General features: G+C 38.7%; 1 protein-coding gene across 13 annotated transcripts in view; it reads left to right on the forward strand.

Moving 5' to 3' along the window:
* The first annotated feature begins 768 nt into the window (after positions 1-768).
* The window catches only part of CDC42BPA (CDC42 binding protein kinase alpha), a 303,926-nt gene continuing 291,038 nt past the window's right edge, over positions 769-13,656 (forward strand). For 3 of the 13 annotated variants that reach the window (XM_036918405.2, XM_036918406.2, XM_036918412.2), the window contains exon 1: positions 776-1,998. In XM_036918405.2, coding sequence (XP_036774300.1) covers positions 1,821-1,998 — 178 coding nt within the window. In that variant the 5' untranslated portion in view covers positions 776-1,820. Of the gene's footprint in view, positions 1,999-13,656 lie in introns of all 13 variants that reach the window. The other 10 variants (XM_036918400.2, XM_036918411.2, XM_036918401.2 and 7 more) reach the window with 7 other exon arrangements.

Raw genomic sequence — 13,656 nt, forward strand, 5'->3', positions numbered from 1 at the left:
GCAGGATGAAACCCCGGTCGGTGGGAACCTTGCCTGTGTAACAGGCAGCAGCTTGACTATTCATGAGGAGAAAACGTTGTGCTCTGCGTAAGGAAACTTAGGAACGGACATGGGGAAGTGCTGTCCGCGCACACACACTCATGACTTGGATGGCAGCAAACACAAGTCTATCATTGTATTTATCATGGGAAGTGACACAAAAAGTGGTGTAATTCGACACCCGGGAAATTACTGCTGAATTTCAGGGGGCGGGTGGTGAGAGGTAAGGGGCGGTGAGCCCCGCACGCTTTCACGGACCTGTGGGAAGCTTAAAGCCGCCTGCTTCACGGGCCCCGCCATACCTGGGCCAAGCAGGTGGTGCCTGCGAGGACGAGAGGAAAGCCCGAGCCGCGACCGGCCGGAGCAGCGTCGGGTCACCGGGACCGGCGGCCTCGGCTCCGCCCCCGCGCCGCGGCCTCCCGGCCCCAGGTTCCCCGCGCTCCCCGCCGCCGCTACCCCCTCGCGCGCGCCCCGCCTGCGCTTCTCGGGCCCGGCTCGGCTCGCGAGGCCGCAGGACCCGGGGGCTCGGCCGGGCTGCGCGGCGGGCCCGTAGGGGCAGGCACGGCGGGCTCGGCGCCATATTGGATCGTCCTGGGCAGCGAGCCCGCGCCCGCGCGGAGGGCCGCGAGCCGCGCGGAGCCCAGGGCGCGAGCGCAGAGCGGGGGGCGGGGCGGCGAGGGAGGAAGGGAGGGGCCGCCCGCGGCTGCCGCAGCCTCTGGTCTCCTCACCGGCGCGCCGACCCCTCCTCCCGCGCCGCGGTCGCCTCCCTCCTCGCCGGGGAAAGATGCCCTTAGCGCAGGGCTGGGGAGACGGGGGTGAAGGAACCGCCCGCGCCGCCGCTCGTGTCCTCTGAGTCCCGGAGAGCAGCCCGCGCCAGGGCGTCGGGAGCGCGGGCGGGCGGCCGCGGCGCGGGTGAGGGGAGACCGGGCCTCGGCGCGGCCCAGCGGCGCACGGCGACCACCGACATGCAGCGGGCTCGGTTGGCCGAGTAGCCGCCGCTGCCGATCCCGGGCCGGGGCCGCCGCCGTCGTCTCTCGTTTGGCCGGCTGCCGCCAGGCCCCTGGAGACGAGGGGAGAAGATGAGTCTCCACCGGAATCCGCTGGAAACGGGACCGACTGCAGAGCCTTAGATACGAGGACCGCGGGCGGAGAAGGAGCCGCCTCGGGCCGCATTCGGGGCCGTTGGGGCCTCGCGCCTCCCGCCGCCGGAGGCCTCCGCTGGTGCGGAATCCGAGGGGCGGTGGGCAGGGTTTGCGGCAGGATTCCTGCTTTTCCCTCCCCCGATAAAGGTCCTGGTTTTTTCCTCCCTTTTTCATTTTCCTTCTTCCTGGGAAGAGAATTGCTGATGCAGATCGGACTTAAATCATTAATGGTGCAACCGGATTCGTTTCAGGATTATGTTGCACGAGTTGAATTTTGAATTAAGGCGAGGAGTTTGTTTTTCTTTTAAATAAGTGCTGACCCTTTGGCTCGCTGTCTTTTTAATTATTATTTTATTTAAATATACGACTTAATTGTATTATTCTTTTTAAGATGTATTAAAAATATTTTATGGTAACTTTCCCTCAAAATACATGTATATGTGCGAAATTGAAGACGCTTCAGTTAAGTGAGGTAACCGGTGTGCTGGATGTTTAATTCGGCGCCGGCATCGCATGACAGCTGTTTGAATAACAAGTGGTTTATTTTTAAAACCACACCTCTTAAAATTTAGGTTCAAATAATCAAAGTAAAAAACGTAATAATAATTTAAAGGAAAGTCGGCAGAAATTGAAGCAAACATGTCAGGGGAAGTGCGTTTGAGGCAGTTGGAGCAGTTCATTCTGGACGGGCCGGCTCAGACCAATGGGCAGTGCTTCAGCGTGGAAACCTTACTGGACATACTTATCTGCCTTTATGATGAATGCAGTAATTCTCCATTGAGAAGAGAGAAGAACATTCTTGAATACCTGGAATGGGGTAAGTTTGTGTTTAAGAACAAACAAACTGGGCTTTGCGGTTTAATTGCTATAGTTACTAGTAAACGCTCTTCAATTAACGAGTAAATAAATATATAAATACATACAAAATTTACTTTATGTATTTAAATACATACTGTGTGGCGAATATATTTAAAAATATATTCAATAAAAGAATAGACACCAATCGTATCTAAGCTTTTTTCCTAGTTTTTGGTAAATACTTTCCCCAAGAGTACAACCATGGTGCTCAGTTGTTGCCTTGATTTAATGTGGAATCTGTAAGGAAAAAACTATGTGTATAAGTCAGCAGTAAGAGATTGTGAATAGTTCTCTGATGGGCAAAAGTGAATTATTGCTCCCAGTTGCCTAATGCCTGGTGGTATAACACATTCAATTGAAAGGTATTTCTTAGTGGAAATGTTCCCTTCCCGGCTTTGGAAATCACTCTTGAAGTGGGAGGAGATTAAGTATCTTCAGTCAACAGGAACTTGAGTGTAATGATCCGTGGGTTTTATTTCATCTCGATATAGAACAAGCAAAGGAAACTGCTCAATACGAACTTTCCAAAAATCGCATGTTTGTAAGATAGCGAGCGTGACATTAGTAGTTAGAAAATTTTGTGATAGTTGGTGGAGCCTGGGAGCAGCTCCAGCTCTAGAGTTAGATTTACTCTGAATTTAATTCAGATTAAATTTTTGTCTTCCTTCTCCTAAATGTATATGTGATTTAGATTTTTGTCAGATTTTTGTCTTCATTCTCCTAAATGTATATGTGATTTAGAAGACCTGCTGTAGTGGAATAGGTCAGTGGTGAGAACAAGCACTCCATGTGCCCTTCAAGCTTGAAGGCTTGGCTAAGTCGTGCTTCCCATACGTTTGTACATCTAGCAGTTATGTGTTGGAAGAGGGCACATCATCACCCCGACCTATTGGTCCCTTGGCTTTGGAGGGATAGAAGCCAGAGAAGTGTTTTGTACCTTGGGAATACTAATAATTTTGGTTTGCTGGGAAGTTCTGATACAAAAATGCCCTTGTTTCCAAGCAAAGCTTTATCTTCCCGAAGTAGAAATCAGTTGGTGATTATTTTGGTTTTTTTGGACTTGAAATTTATTAAAATTCAGTTTTCCAGGTAAATCACTCATTCGAGATTGCCTACACACAATTTTATCCAATTTGCCAGTATTAGAAGTGTTGTATTAACTTGATGTTGCAAGGTTTTTAATACACATACATGTGTGTATAAATGTGAGTAGGATGATTTTTACAGACTTCAGACTCACCCTGGGAATGTAAATTCTAAACTATCTTTTAACTGACTTCTCTCTCAAGATTGAGACAGTTTTGACTTTGGTACTGGTTGTGTGAGTATATGTCTTTTATTATGTGTAGAAATAAAGCGCATGTCTTACATCCTGTGTTTCAAAAATTTAGAAATTGTTCAGTGTTTTTTTTTTGGACGATTTAGTTTGGAAGAGGTTTGGTGCTTTTAGAATTAGCGTTACAGTTCTGAATTATGGTTCTATAGTGACACTTCATGATTGTGATTGTCATTTAATATCCTTTTTCATTTGCAAATGATGGGGGAACTATTTGTATATACCAGTAGTAGATACCATTTAAAAATCATTGTAAAGGAAAAAAACATATCCTCAACTGCCTTTTGGTTAAAAAGAGTCTGCATAGTAGTTTTATGTTATGAGATATTTTGCTGTATTATCATAATAATTTATGCATATTTTCCACTAGATATGTTTCCTTGGACTTTGTTTTTTGTATTTATTTAAAAAAATCTTTGCTTTTACATATTTAATTTAAACTAAATAAACCAAAAGTCAAATAAGTATTTGGCCAGATATGTATTTTCTTTTTGTTTATATAAAATAATTTCAAACCGAGGACTTTTCATAATACAAAATAAACTTTTAGTACTATCTTCCATATATCGTCTTTTTAGAAGTCTGACATGATGTAACAAAAACATACAGTCTCTTTACTAAATTCCTGTTGTGTTTCTCAGTGCTAGAGAAAAAGAGACCAGAATTTTGGGGGGATTATTTTGTGTACTTACTTTTATGCTCATAGACTACATTTAAAAATGAAGTCAGTCAAAATTCTGTAGGCAGTTAAGGTCCATTTCACTTTATAGTGGTACAGTTAGTGTTTTGTTCATTGTAGAACCATGACAATAAGAAAACTGACAGTTCAAAGTCAGATATGTTTTTTTTTTTTTTGACAGCATTCTTTACTCTTGGTGCTGATGGTTTAAGGGAGGAAATAAGTAGAGCTCTAGAGGAAGAGGAGGGGATTAAGCCAAAGGGCAATGGAGCAAGGGGATAAGAGTGCCTTAAGGGCATAGGTCACTTTCAAATACACTATGTATTTTCCAATAATATCAAATAAGATTTGAAAGATTTTATTTTGTCTCCTTTGTTTTTTTTAATTTGTTGAAATGATTTTGGTTTCATTTATTTGATTATAAAAGAATAGCTTTGCTGTCAGTATGTAACACTATGAAAAGTTACAGTAGAGTTGTAGAAGTAATAACATCTACATTATAACATGTTTGCTAGAAATGACTAAATGAGTACATTATTAATAGAATTGGCTTTCCTCAACTTTGAAATGGGAAATTGGAATTTTAGGAAATTCTCTATCAATATACTTAAACAGTAGATTTACAATAATATTGCTCAATACAAAAGAAACATGCAAGGCTATTGGTATGTGGATAACTTTTTTGATGCTTCTTGAATCTTGGATTTTGTAACATTTCATTTAAATTGTCCTTAATTTTATACCTTATTCAGTATATATACACACATATATCTGAATGATTAATAAACTTATTACTACAGCATATCAGCAGTTACTGGTTTAAACTTATTTCATTAGAGTAGTTTTAAAGCTTATTCACATTATTTAGTGTCTGGTTCAATTAAGTGAGGTGGTGGTGGTTAGAAGGGTCTAAATCTTTTTTAGGATACTTTGTTTTTCACTTCTGTTCCTCTTTGTTAGCTTTTGCTTAGAATGTATTCATCATTTAAATTATCAAAATGTTCATTTAATACAGATGATTAAGTTTAATTAAGTCCTCAATTAGGATAATCATAAATGCCATCTGAAGTGTAGGTTGGGCACTTGTTTTCATTAACCTAGTAGTATATTCTATTCTAAGAACGATAGTGAATAAGTACAATTATTTGATCTCACACAGTATTGGCACATGGTAAAAGTATGTTCAACAAGTGGTGGCTATTATTTTTTCACTTCTCTCATATTTCTTTTTTTTAAAGAATAAATTGCTTGTGAGTGAGAACAGGGATGTCAGGATTAACAGTAAGAATTTTAGGAATTTTATTTATTTCACATAAAATGTAAGGCATTCTTTAGTATAGCAATGCAGAAACAAATAGCGTATGTTGGAAATTTTCTGAAATATCCCATGATTCCTGGGACTTGATCAGTATTATATAGTAAGCCCAGGCTGTTTTAGGGTAAAAGGCTTAACTGGATACAAATTAATATTTTATTGGACTACTCTTCAATGGCAATGAAAAATTTTCTTCCCAAATCTTTTCTCCTTTGGTATACTTATTGCCAGTATGTTGTTTTTCTAGCTCATTATTTTTCATCCTATTGGTTTTGATAGGTTTTAAAATCAGTTTACCAAGTCCAAAGAGCATTAAAAAATTATACTCGAACAGAAGATAACAAGTACATTATGTGCAGAAGAATAAGTATGGTTATACAAAAATCTTGTTTTCTTGTATTTCTTGCTGTAGATTGGGATCAAGAAGTTTGAAACTCCACTGTAGATGAAGCTAAAATATGTTCACTGTTTAACAGAAAAAGATAATAGACATAGTTCCTTTTTTCCAAAAACATGATAAAATTAGGGACGGACTGAAAAATTTAATGAAGAGAGGGAGTTTAGGTCAGGACAAGATACTTGGAAGGACAGGAGAATGGGAGAGAGGAAGGAGACAGCATGAATACCCTGTTTTCCTGTGTTGCTAGGTTGGTCAGTCCTGTGAATGATTGGGTATTTTTAATTTGGAAGAACTTAGCTGACAGAGGAATTAATTTCATTCCTTTGTATTGTCTTTGATGGCTCATTTCTTTTTCCTTTGTCATTTTTTTCTTTTCTGACTTTGGGCTCATGGATGCTGACTTCCATTGTCAGATGTACAAACTTTTTGAATATAAGGGGTAACCATATGACCTATAGACACTGGTATTAGTTTCATGTTTTCCCACTACTCCAGATGAACTCTAGAATAGATGTAGGTTAGGATTTGCTAGTTCCCTAATTTTTCTTGTCCCCTGTATCCCTTGTTACTCAAGAAGTGCCAGTGAGAATGACTTCCAAGTTTCAGTAGCTAAGACCAAGAATTGCTCAGTTGCTTTTTCTGTATCTCAATGAGTCATGTTCTTCCCATAATGATTTTTGGTTTTGAATGACCCATACATAGTATAGGTTATCCCAGACATGTGAATGCCTGTCTTTTGTTGTCACTGCATATAAAACTCCTTTCCAGATCTAGGGTATTTCCTTTTCTTCCCCATTGATGCTGATCAGAGTGCCAGAACTGCTCTTCCAAGCAAGGCACTCCACACTCCTCTCTCCAGTGTCCACTTCTTTTTCCAGTAGTAGGTGGGGAATGCCTAGTCCTCTTGGCTAATGCCCCTGCCCCCATTCTAGTGCTGCTTTGTCTGCTTCTACAAGGGAGCAGCACTTTGGCCTTCATGAGGCATGAAGACTGGTTCTCCACTTTCCAGTCTTGCTGTTTGCCCCCTCATTCTTCCTCACCTGAACTGTTTGCTTCTCTTTTGGATTAGGGCTTTACTCTAGTGCTCTCATAGTTTCAAAATGTGTTCAGGAAATCCATGGATATTAATAGGTACTTTGGGTGGGTGGGGGAGGTTTAGATGACAATAAATTTGGAAACTATTTTAAACAAAATTAAACGTTAAAAATACTGCAGGTTATCCTGGAATGTAAGTGTGTGTGTGATTGTAGAATCCTCTTTTTGTCGAGTATCTCTGGAAGATGGATGGCAACCAGCGTTCCATGGAATACTCTCTGGGAAATGCAGTATGAGGTCAAGGTGTTACTTGTATCAGGGTTAGGAAGAGACAATTTTGAGGAAAACTTTGGGATACTGGGTAGTTTGAGAAAGAATCCAAAACTGAGTGAGTAATATTTTACTTAGTGGTTATGGACTTTTAATTGTCTTCTGTATAATAGTCATGTGAACTAAAAGATAAACTTAATCATGGCGGAGTAGTGTAAGAAGGGGTTTTCCTAGTGATGTTGGTGAGCAATACATCTAGAGAAAGCACTCTATGAAGTGGAGTGAAATTTTATATAGTAATGAATCAGTGCTGTCAGACCCTGAAGTCCTTGAAGTTACTGAGAAGTTTCTATGACTTTTTCTTGCTCTAATTAAACTTGCTTTTCAAGTAGAGACATTCATAATAAATACAGAAGTTCTCACTTTATCTTTTACGTCTTCAGCTACTATAACTGTAACATATTGCAAAACTATTATCTATCTGGAATAATTGTATTACTTTGTGATATTTAAAAGGAGAATTTGGATTTATTCAATTTTAGAATCCATTATAGTGTTAGTATTGTTTTCTGAGGTTGCAACATTTTAGCTAAGCTGTTGGTTTCAGACTTTTGGACTATTGTGGGAACTTTTATTATTTATAACATTATTTATGTAAAGCTATGGATTTGAAGCCATAGCACCTATTTACAGTTGACCCTTGAACAACTTTGGTGTTAGTGGCGCTGACCCCCTGCAGTTGAAAATCCATGTATAACTTGATTTTGCAGAAACTAACTATTTGTAGCCTGCTATTGACTGGAAGACTTACCAATAACATATTAACACATGTTTTGTGTGTCGTATGTATTATATACTGTATTCTTACAATAATGTTAGTTAGAGAAAAAAATGCTATTTCAAATTGTCACAAATCTCCAAAATTCCTTCCAATGTATTTATTGAAAAAAAATTATGTATAAATAGACCCGGGCAGTTCAAACCCATGTTATTCAAGGATCAATTGGATATGTAGTGTAAAGAAACCAGGAAATGCAATACTTATATTAATCAGAAAACAGTATATATACAGTAGTCCCCCTTTATCTGTGGTTTTGATTGCCACAGTTTCACTTACCTGAGGTCAGCTGAGATCTGGAAGCAGATGATCCTCTTCCTGACTTATCTTCAGGTCAGAAGGTCAGTCAGTAAGTAGCCTCACGCTGTGTCACAATGTGTGCGTTACTCACCTCATTTCATCTCATCATGTCCACATTTTATTATCACATAATCACAAGAAGGGTGAATACAGTACAGTACGATACTTTGAGAGAGACCCCATGGTCACATAAGTTTTCTTGCAGTATGTTGTTATATACATAGGAAAAAAACATAAATTTAATGTTCAGTACTATCTGAGGTTTCAGGTGTGAAAGTTAATAAAGGGAAACCTCACTAAGTGGAATCAGGAGGCTAGAAGGAGTGACATTCTTTTCCTTTGTTGGACTTGCCTATAGTTTTGTAAAACTTGCATGTCCCAAATTGCAATTTTCTGGCATTCCCAAATAAACCCACTTTTGTTGGTGAGATAACTTTTATTTTCCACTGGGGGTCTTGGAATGTATCCCTGTGGGTCATATGGGGGACCACTGTAATTGTTGCTGTTAGCACTATGTGAGCAATTATAACTTTGTTATTACCATAAACTTCTATTCTGGGTATTAGGGCGGTAGATAATAATACTAGTGGATAATTGAAATCGATTGTTTCAAGACAAATAGCTTAGGGGGATAATTAATTAGTCTTTTTTGTCTTCTGATACACATTTATTTTACTCTAAAATTCTTCCCCATCACCCCTATTCCTTTCACCCCTAATCTAATTACACTTGAAAATACTATTTATATGAATATGTGTGAATTAGTTCAGTCCTGTGCAATCATTTAACTTTTGGTTTTATTTCAGATTCTTAAACATCACTGTAGGTTTAATGGAAAAGAAAGCCTATTTAGTTTCCTCTATTCATAGAGATAAAGCTTAATTAAATTTACTTAGAGTTTCCATGGTGAAGATCTACAAGTGGAATACCTCAACCTGAAATACTCCTGGTCCTGAACCAATATGTTAGTAAAGAATAGGGGCTTTGGGTTCAGATTGACTCCTTTGACTATTGACTGGGTGATTTAAGCAAGTTACATACCTTCTCTAAGTCTGTTCTATCATCTGTAAAAAAAAATGGACATAAAAGTAATAGTTTGTTTTTTTAAAAGTTTGAAAGTTGGTTTAGGATTTTTCCTTTTCTGGCCATCTGTAGTTGTATTTTGTCAGCTTTTTTCAATTCTGTTTTTTAAGTTTCTGTGTAGCCTTAGATAAAGAAGAACTATAATGCTATTTTTTGGTAAAGTTTAATTGAAATGCATTAATACAAGAATGTAAATAAATTTATTTCACCATTGACAAAAGTATTAATATGTTACTGATTTTCCTGGGTGACATGCAAACAGTATCTTACTCCTTCTTTTAGAATAAGATATTTTGCATTGGAACATGTTGTTATTAACTGAATTATTTTTCAGTAAATATTGAACCAGTGCCCATTCTTTTCATCACCAACAGCATATGTTATTGAAGTGGCTAGTTATATTTTATATATATTTATTTAGCTCCAATCTGTAACTCAGAAGATTAAAATAATCATGAAAAAATTTTGATGTGTGGTTCACTTAGGACTTTTTGTGGACTAAAGGTTATGTAGTACCCATAAAAACATGTTGTGGCCTGACAGTAAGTATGAAGAAAATTAGCAGTGTACACTAATATTTCCTGAACTATATTTCAAGAGTTATAAATGAATATTCTGAAAACTAAGAGTTCAGTGGACTGAATCATATAAGATTAGAAAATAGTTTTTTGGCATCCCTCTTTGTTTATTACTGAGCACATTATCATAGTAAAAGTTTTTATAAGTTCTGCTGTATAGAAACCTCTTCAACTGTTTTACCTAGAATTTGCCTAAGTCAGTTGACTTTGGAACTCTTTTTATGAGGAACAGCTGATAGAGTTTGGGAAATGCTGGTGCACCAAGAATCCATAGGCAGTGTCAGAGCCTTTAAACTTGTTATGTGATAGAAAGTGGTTACAAAGTTCTTCTGTCACACTGTGTTTTGAATATTGTCATAATTTACATCACATTCCAAAGGCAGAGGCTTAAATGACTTGCCTTTATTTTTTCCATGTTTAACATTTTTTAGCACTTCCATTAGTAATTAGTAATTGCAACCACATAGGTCTACAAAAAGCAAAGATCTGTGTTCTTGTTTCTACCTGTCTGCCTCTGAAATGAGTTCCAAATTCCATCCATCTATTCCTGAAGTAATAACTGGCCCCCAAAAAAACCACATAAAGGGACTCCATAAAAAGTCGTAATGAAGGGTTGTCAGAATCTGGGGCTCTGCTTTTCTTAGAGATGGCCAGGTTATTCCACACAAATTATTTCCTCTGTGAGTCCCACGTGCTCCTTTCACTTGGGAGGAGATCATTCTGGACTTACCGTGGATCATCAATTGAGAATAAAATCCAGAAAATCTCCACCTTTGTTTCAGACTGGTGTGAAAAACCCCATTTTTGCATAAATCAAAATATTTAGGCACACCTTAGTTAAAACTGCAACTCTTGCCTTGCTCCTGAGCAGCTGGATGTAGCTAGAGGAAAAAATCACAATCATACTGGCTGATTAAATTCATCACCACACATTTCCTATCAATACAGCATTCCTGACAATCCCAATACAGTCTCTTAGGATGGCCATTCTCCCACCCTCCAAAATTACTGTTTCTTATTTGCAGAAAGGACTTAGCATTACAGGCCTAAGGCTGTTGTTCTTGGAATCATCACCTAAAACCAGTCTGGCAATATTTATGAGGTTAGTGTGGAGCTTTGCATTGGGTATATATGTGTTTACGGACAAAGAACAGTAAGACTTGATACATGTCTTTGAATTTATATTTATTTGTGCATTTCCTGGTTTACAAAGGTGCTTCTGCTATACCTCTTAGCCATTGCAGTGGTGCAAAATTTGGGAAAGTGTCTGTCATGGCTGTGAGATGGAACAAAGCTAGTTAGATTTTACGAGGGTTTTGTGAAAGCAATGTAGTTGTCCTGCTACAGCAGGAATTCCTTAAATGTCTGGTTTCTTGGGAGTGGCTATTGCCCAAGTCGAATAGATATTATTGAAAGCATTTACTTAGAAGTATTCTGTCCTGAGATTTAAAAAATACTTGTTTGAAAAGATTAGGCAAAGCCCGCAGTGAAAAACTCAATTTTGAAATTATCTTGCTAGCTAACTATGGCCTTGCCCTGATCAAAAATCATAACTCAGAAACATTTAAAAAAAAGACTAAAAGTTCAAGTATGTGTTAAAGCTGACATATTTATGTGATATCGTAAAGCTTCTCCATACTTAATACTTTCAAAGATTTTCCTAGAGTTTTTGGTTAAAAGCAAAATATTTGCAAGTCTAGTGTGAATTCCATTTCTGCCTTTTTGCTGCATGCCTTTGTAATGTGTCACTGCATTTCTGACTGATGCATGCTAAGCTGACAGTTATTTCCAGGACTCCCTAGCTGTGTTAACATTGCTTGAGGTTGTGACTAGGTGTGATCACATTTGTTTCTTTTGTCTGTGTTTCTGTGGTAATCCTGATTAAGTATAGTGGCTCTTGGGTTATCCTAATTTTACTCAACCTCTGTGTTCATCTGGCCCAGTTGATTCATCTGTATCAAACATACCTAGATGGATTACATTCTTGAATCTTATTGACCTTATTAATCATGCTCTTGTTTCTCCATGAAATGCTAAGTAATCTGTAATGTCATTATTACATATGCCTCTAACCTGAGAAAGTTAATCCTACACATCCAGGGCCTTTGTTTAATAGAAGGACTTTTAAAAAACACAACATGATCCTTTGATCATGTCAGCATCCTACCAAGACTGCCAATAGCTTTCAGGATGACATTTAAATGGGTTGGCAGGGCATAACAGAATTTTTTTAAATTAATTAATTTTGTTGTCATTAATCTGCAATTACATAAAGAATATTATGTTTACTAGGGTCCCCTCTTCACCAAATCCCCCCCCACATACCCCATTACAGTACTGTCCATCAGCGTAGTAAGATGCTGTAGAATCACTACTTGTCTTCTCTGTGTTGCACAGCCCTTCCCGTGCCACCCCCGCCAACATTATACATGCTAATCGTAATGCCCCCTTTCTTTTTCCCCACCCTTATCTCTCCTTTCCCTTCCTTTCTCCCCAGTCCCTTTCCGTTTGGTAACTATTAGTCCATTCTTAGGTTCTATGATTCTGCTGCTGTTTTGTTCCTTCAGTCTTTCTTTGTTCCTATAGTCTTTGGGTTTGAAGTCAGTCTCTTGTAAGCAGCATAGAGATGGGTCTTGCTTTTTTATCCATTCTATTATTCTGTGTCTTTTGATTGGTGCATTCAGTCCATTTACATTTAGGGTGATTATTGAAAGATATGTACTTATTGCCATTGCAGGCTTTAGATTCGTGGTTGCCAAAGGTTCAAGGTTAGCTTCTTTAGTATCTTACTGTCTAACTTAACTTGCTTATTGAGCTATTTTAAAACACTGTCTGGTCATTCTTTATTTTTCTCCCTTCTTATTCCTCCTCCTCCGTTCTTTATATGTTGGTTGTTTTATTCTGTGCTCTTTTGTGCTTCCTTTAACTGCTTTTGTGGGTAGTTGAGCTTATTTTTTGCCTTTAGTTAGTATTTGGTTGGTCTGCTTTCTTTGCTGTGTTTTTGTTTTCTCTGGTGACATCTATTTAGTCTTAGGAGTGCTCCCATCTAGAGCAGTTCCTCTAAAATACCCTGTAGAGGTGGTTTGTGGGAGGAAATTCCCTCAACTTTTGCTTGTCTGGGAATTGTTTAATCCCTCCTTCATATTTAAATGATAATCGTTCTGGATACAGTATTCTTGGTTCAAGGCTGTTCTGTTTCATTGCATTAAATATATCATGCCATTCTCTTCTGGCCTGTAAGGTTTCTGTTGAGAAGTCTGATGATAGCCTGATGGGTTTTCCTTTGTAGGTGACCTTTTTCCTCTCTCTAGCTGCCTTTAAAACTCTCTCCTTGTCCTTGACCTTTGCCATTTTAATTATTATGTGTCTTGGTGTTGTCCTTCCTGGGTCCTTTCTGTTGGGAGTTCTGTACACTTCCATGGTCTGATCGATTATTTCCTCCTCCAGTTTGGGGAAGTTTTCAGCAATTATTTCTTCAAATACCCTTTCTATCCCTTTCTCTCTTCTTCTTCTGATACCCCTATAATGCAGATATTGTTCCTTTTGGATTGGTCACACAGTTCTCTTAATATTGTTTCATTCCTGGAGATCCTTTTATCTCTCTCTGTGTCAGCTTCTATGCGTTCCTGTTCTCTGGTTTCTATTCCATCAATGGCCTCTTGCATCTTATCCATTCTGCTTATAAATCCTTCCAGAGTTTGTTTCACTTCTGTAATCTCGCTCCGGATGTCTGTAATCTCCCTCCGGACTTCATCTCTTAGCTCTTGCATATTTCTCTGCAGC

Source organism: Manis pentadactyla, chromosome 9, assembly GCF_030020395.1.
Source record: "Manis pentadactyla isolate mManPen7 chromosome 9, mManPen7.hap1, whole genome shotgun sequence".
NCBI lineage: Eukaryota > Metazoa > Chordata > Mammalia > Pholidota > Manidae > Manis > Manis pentadactyla.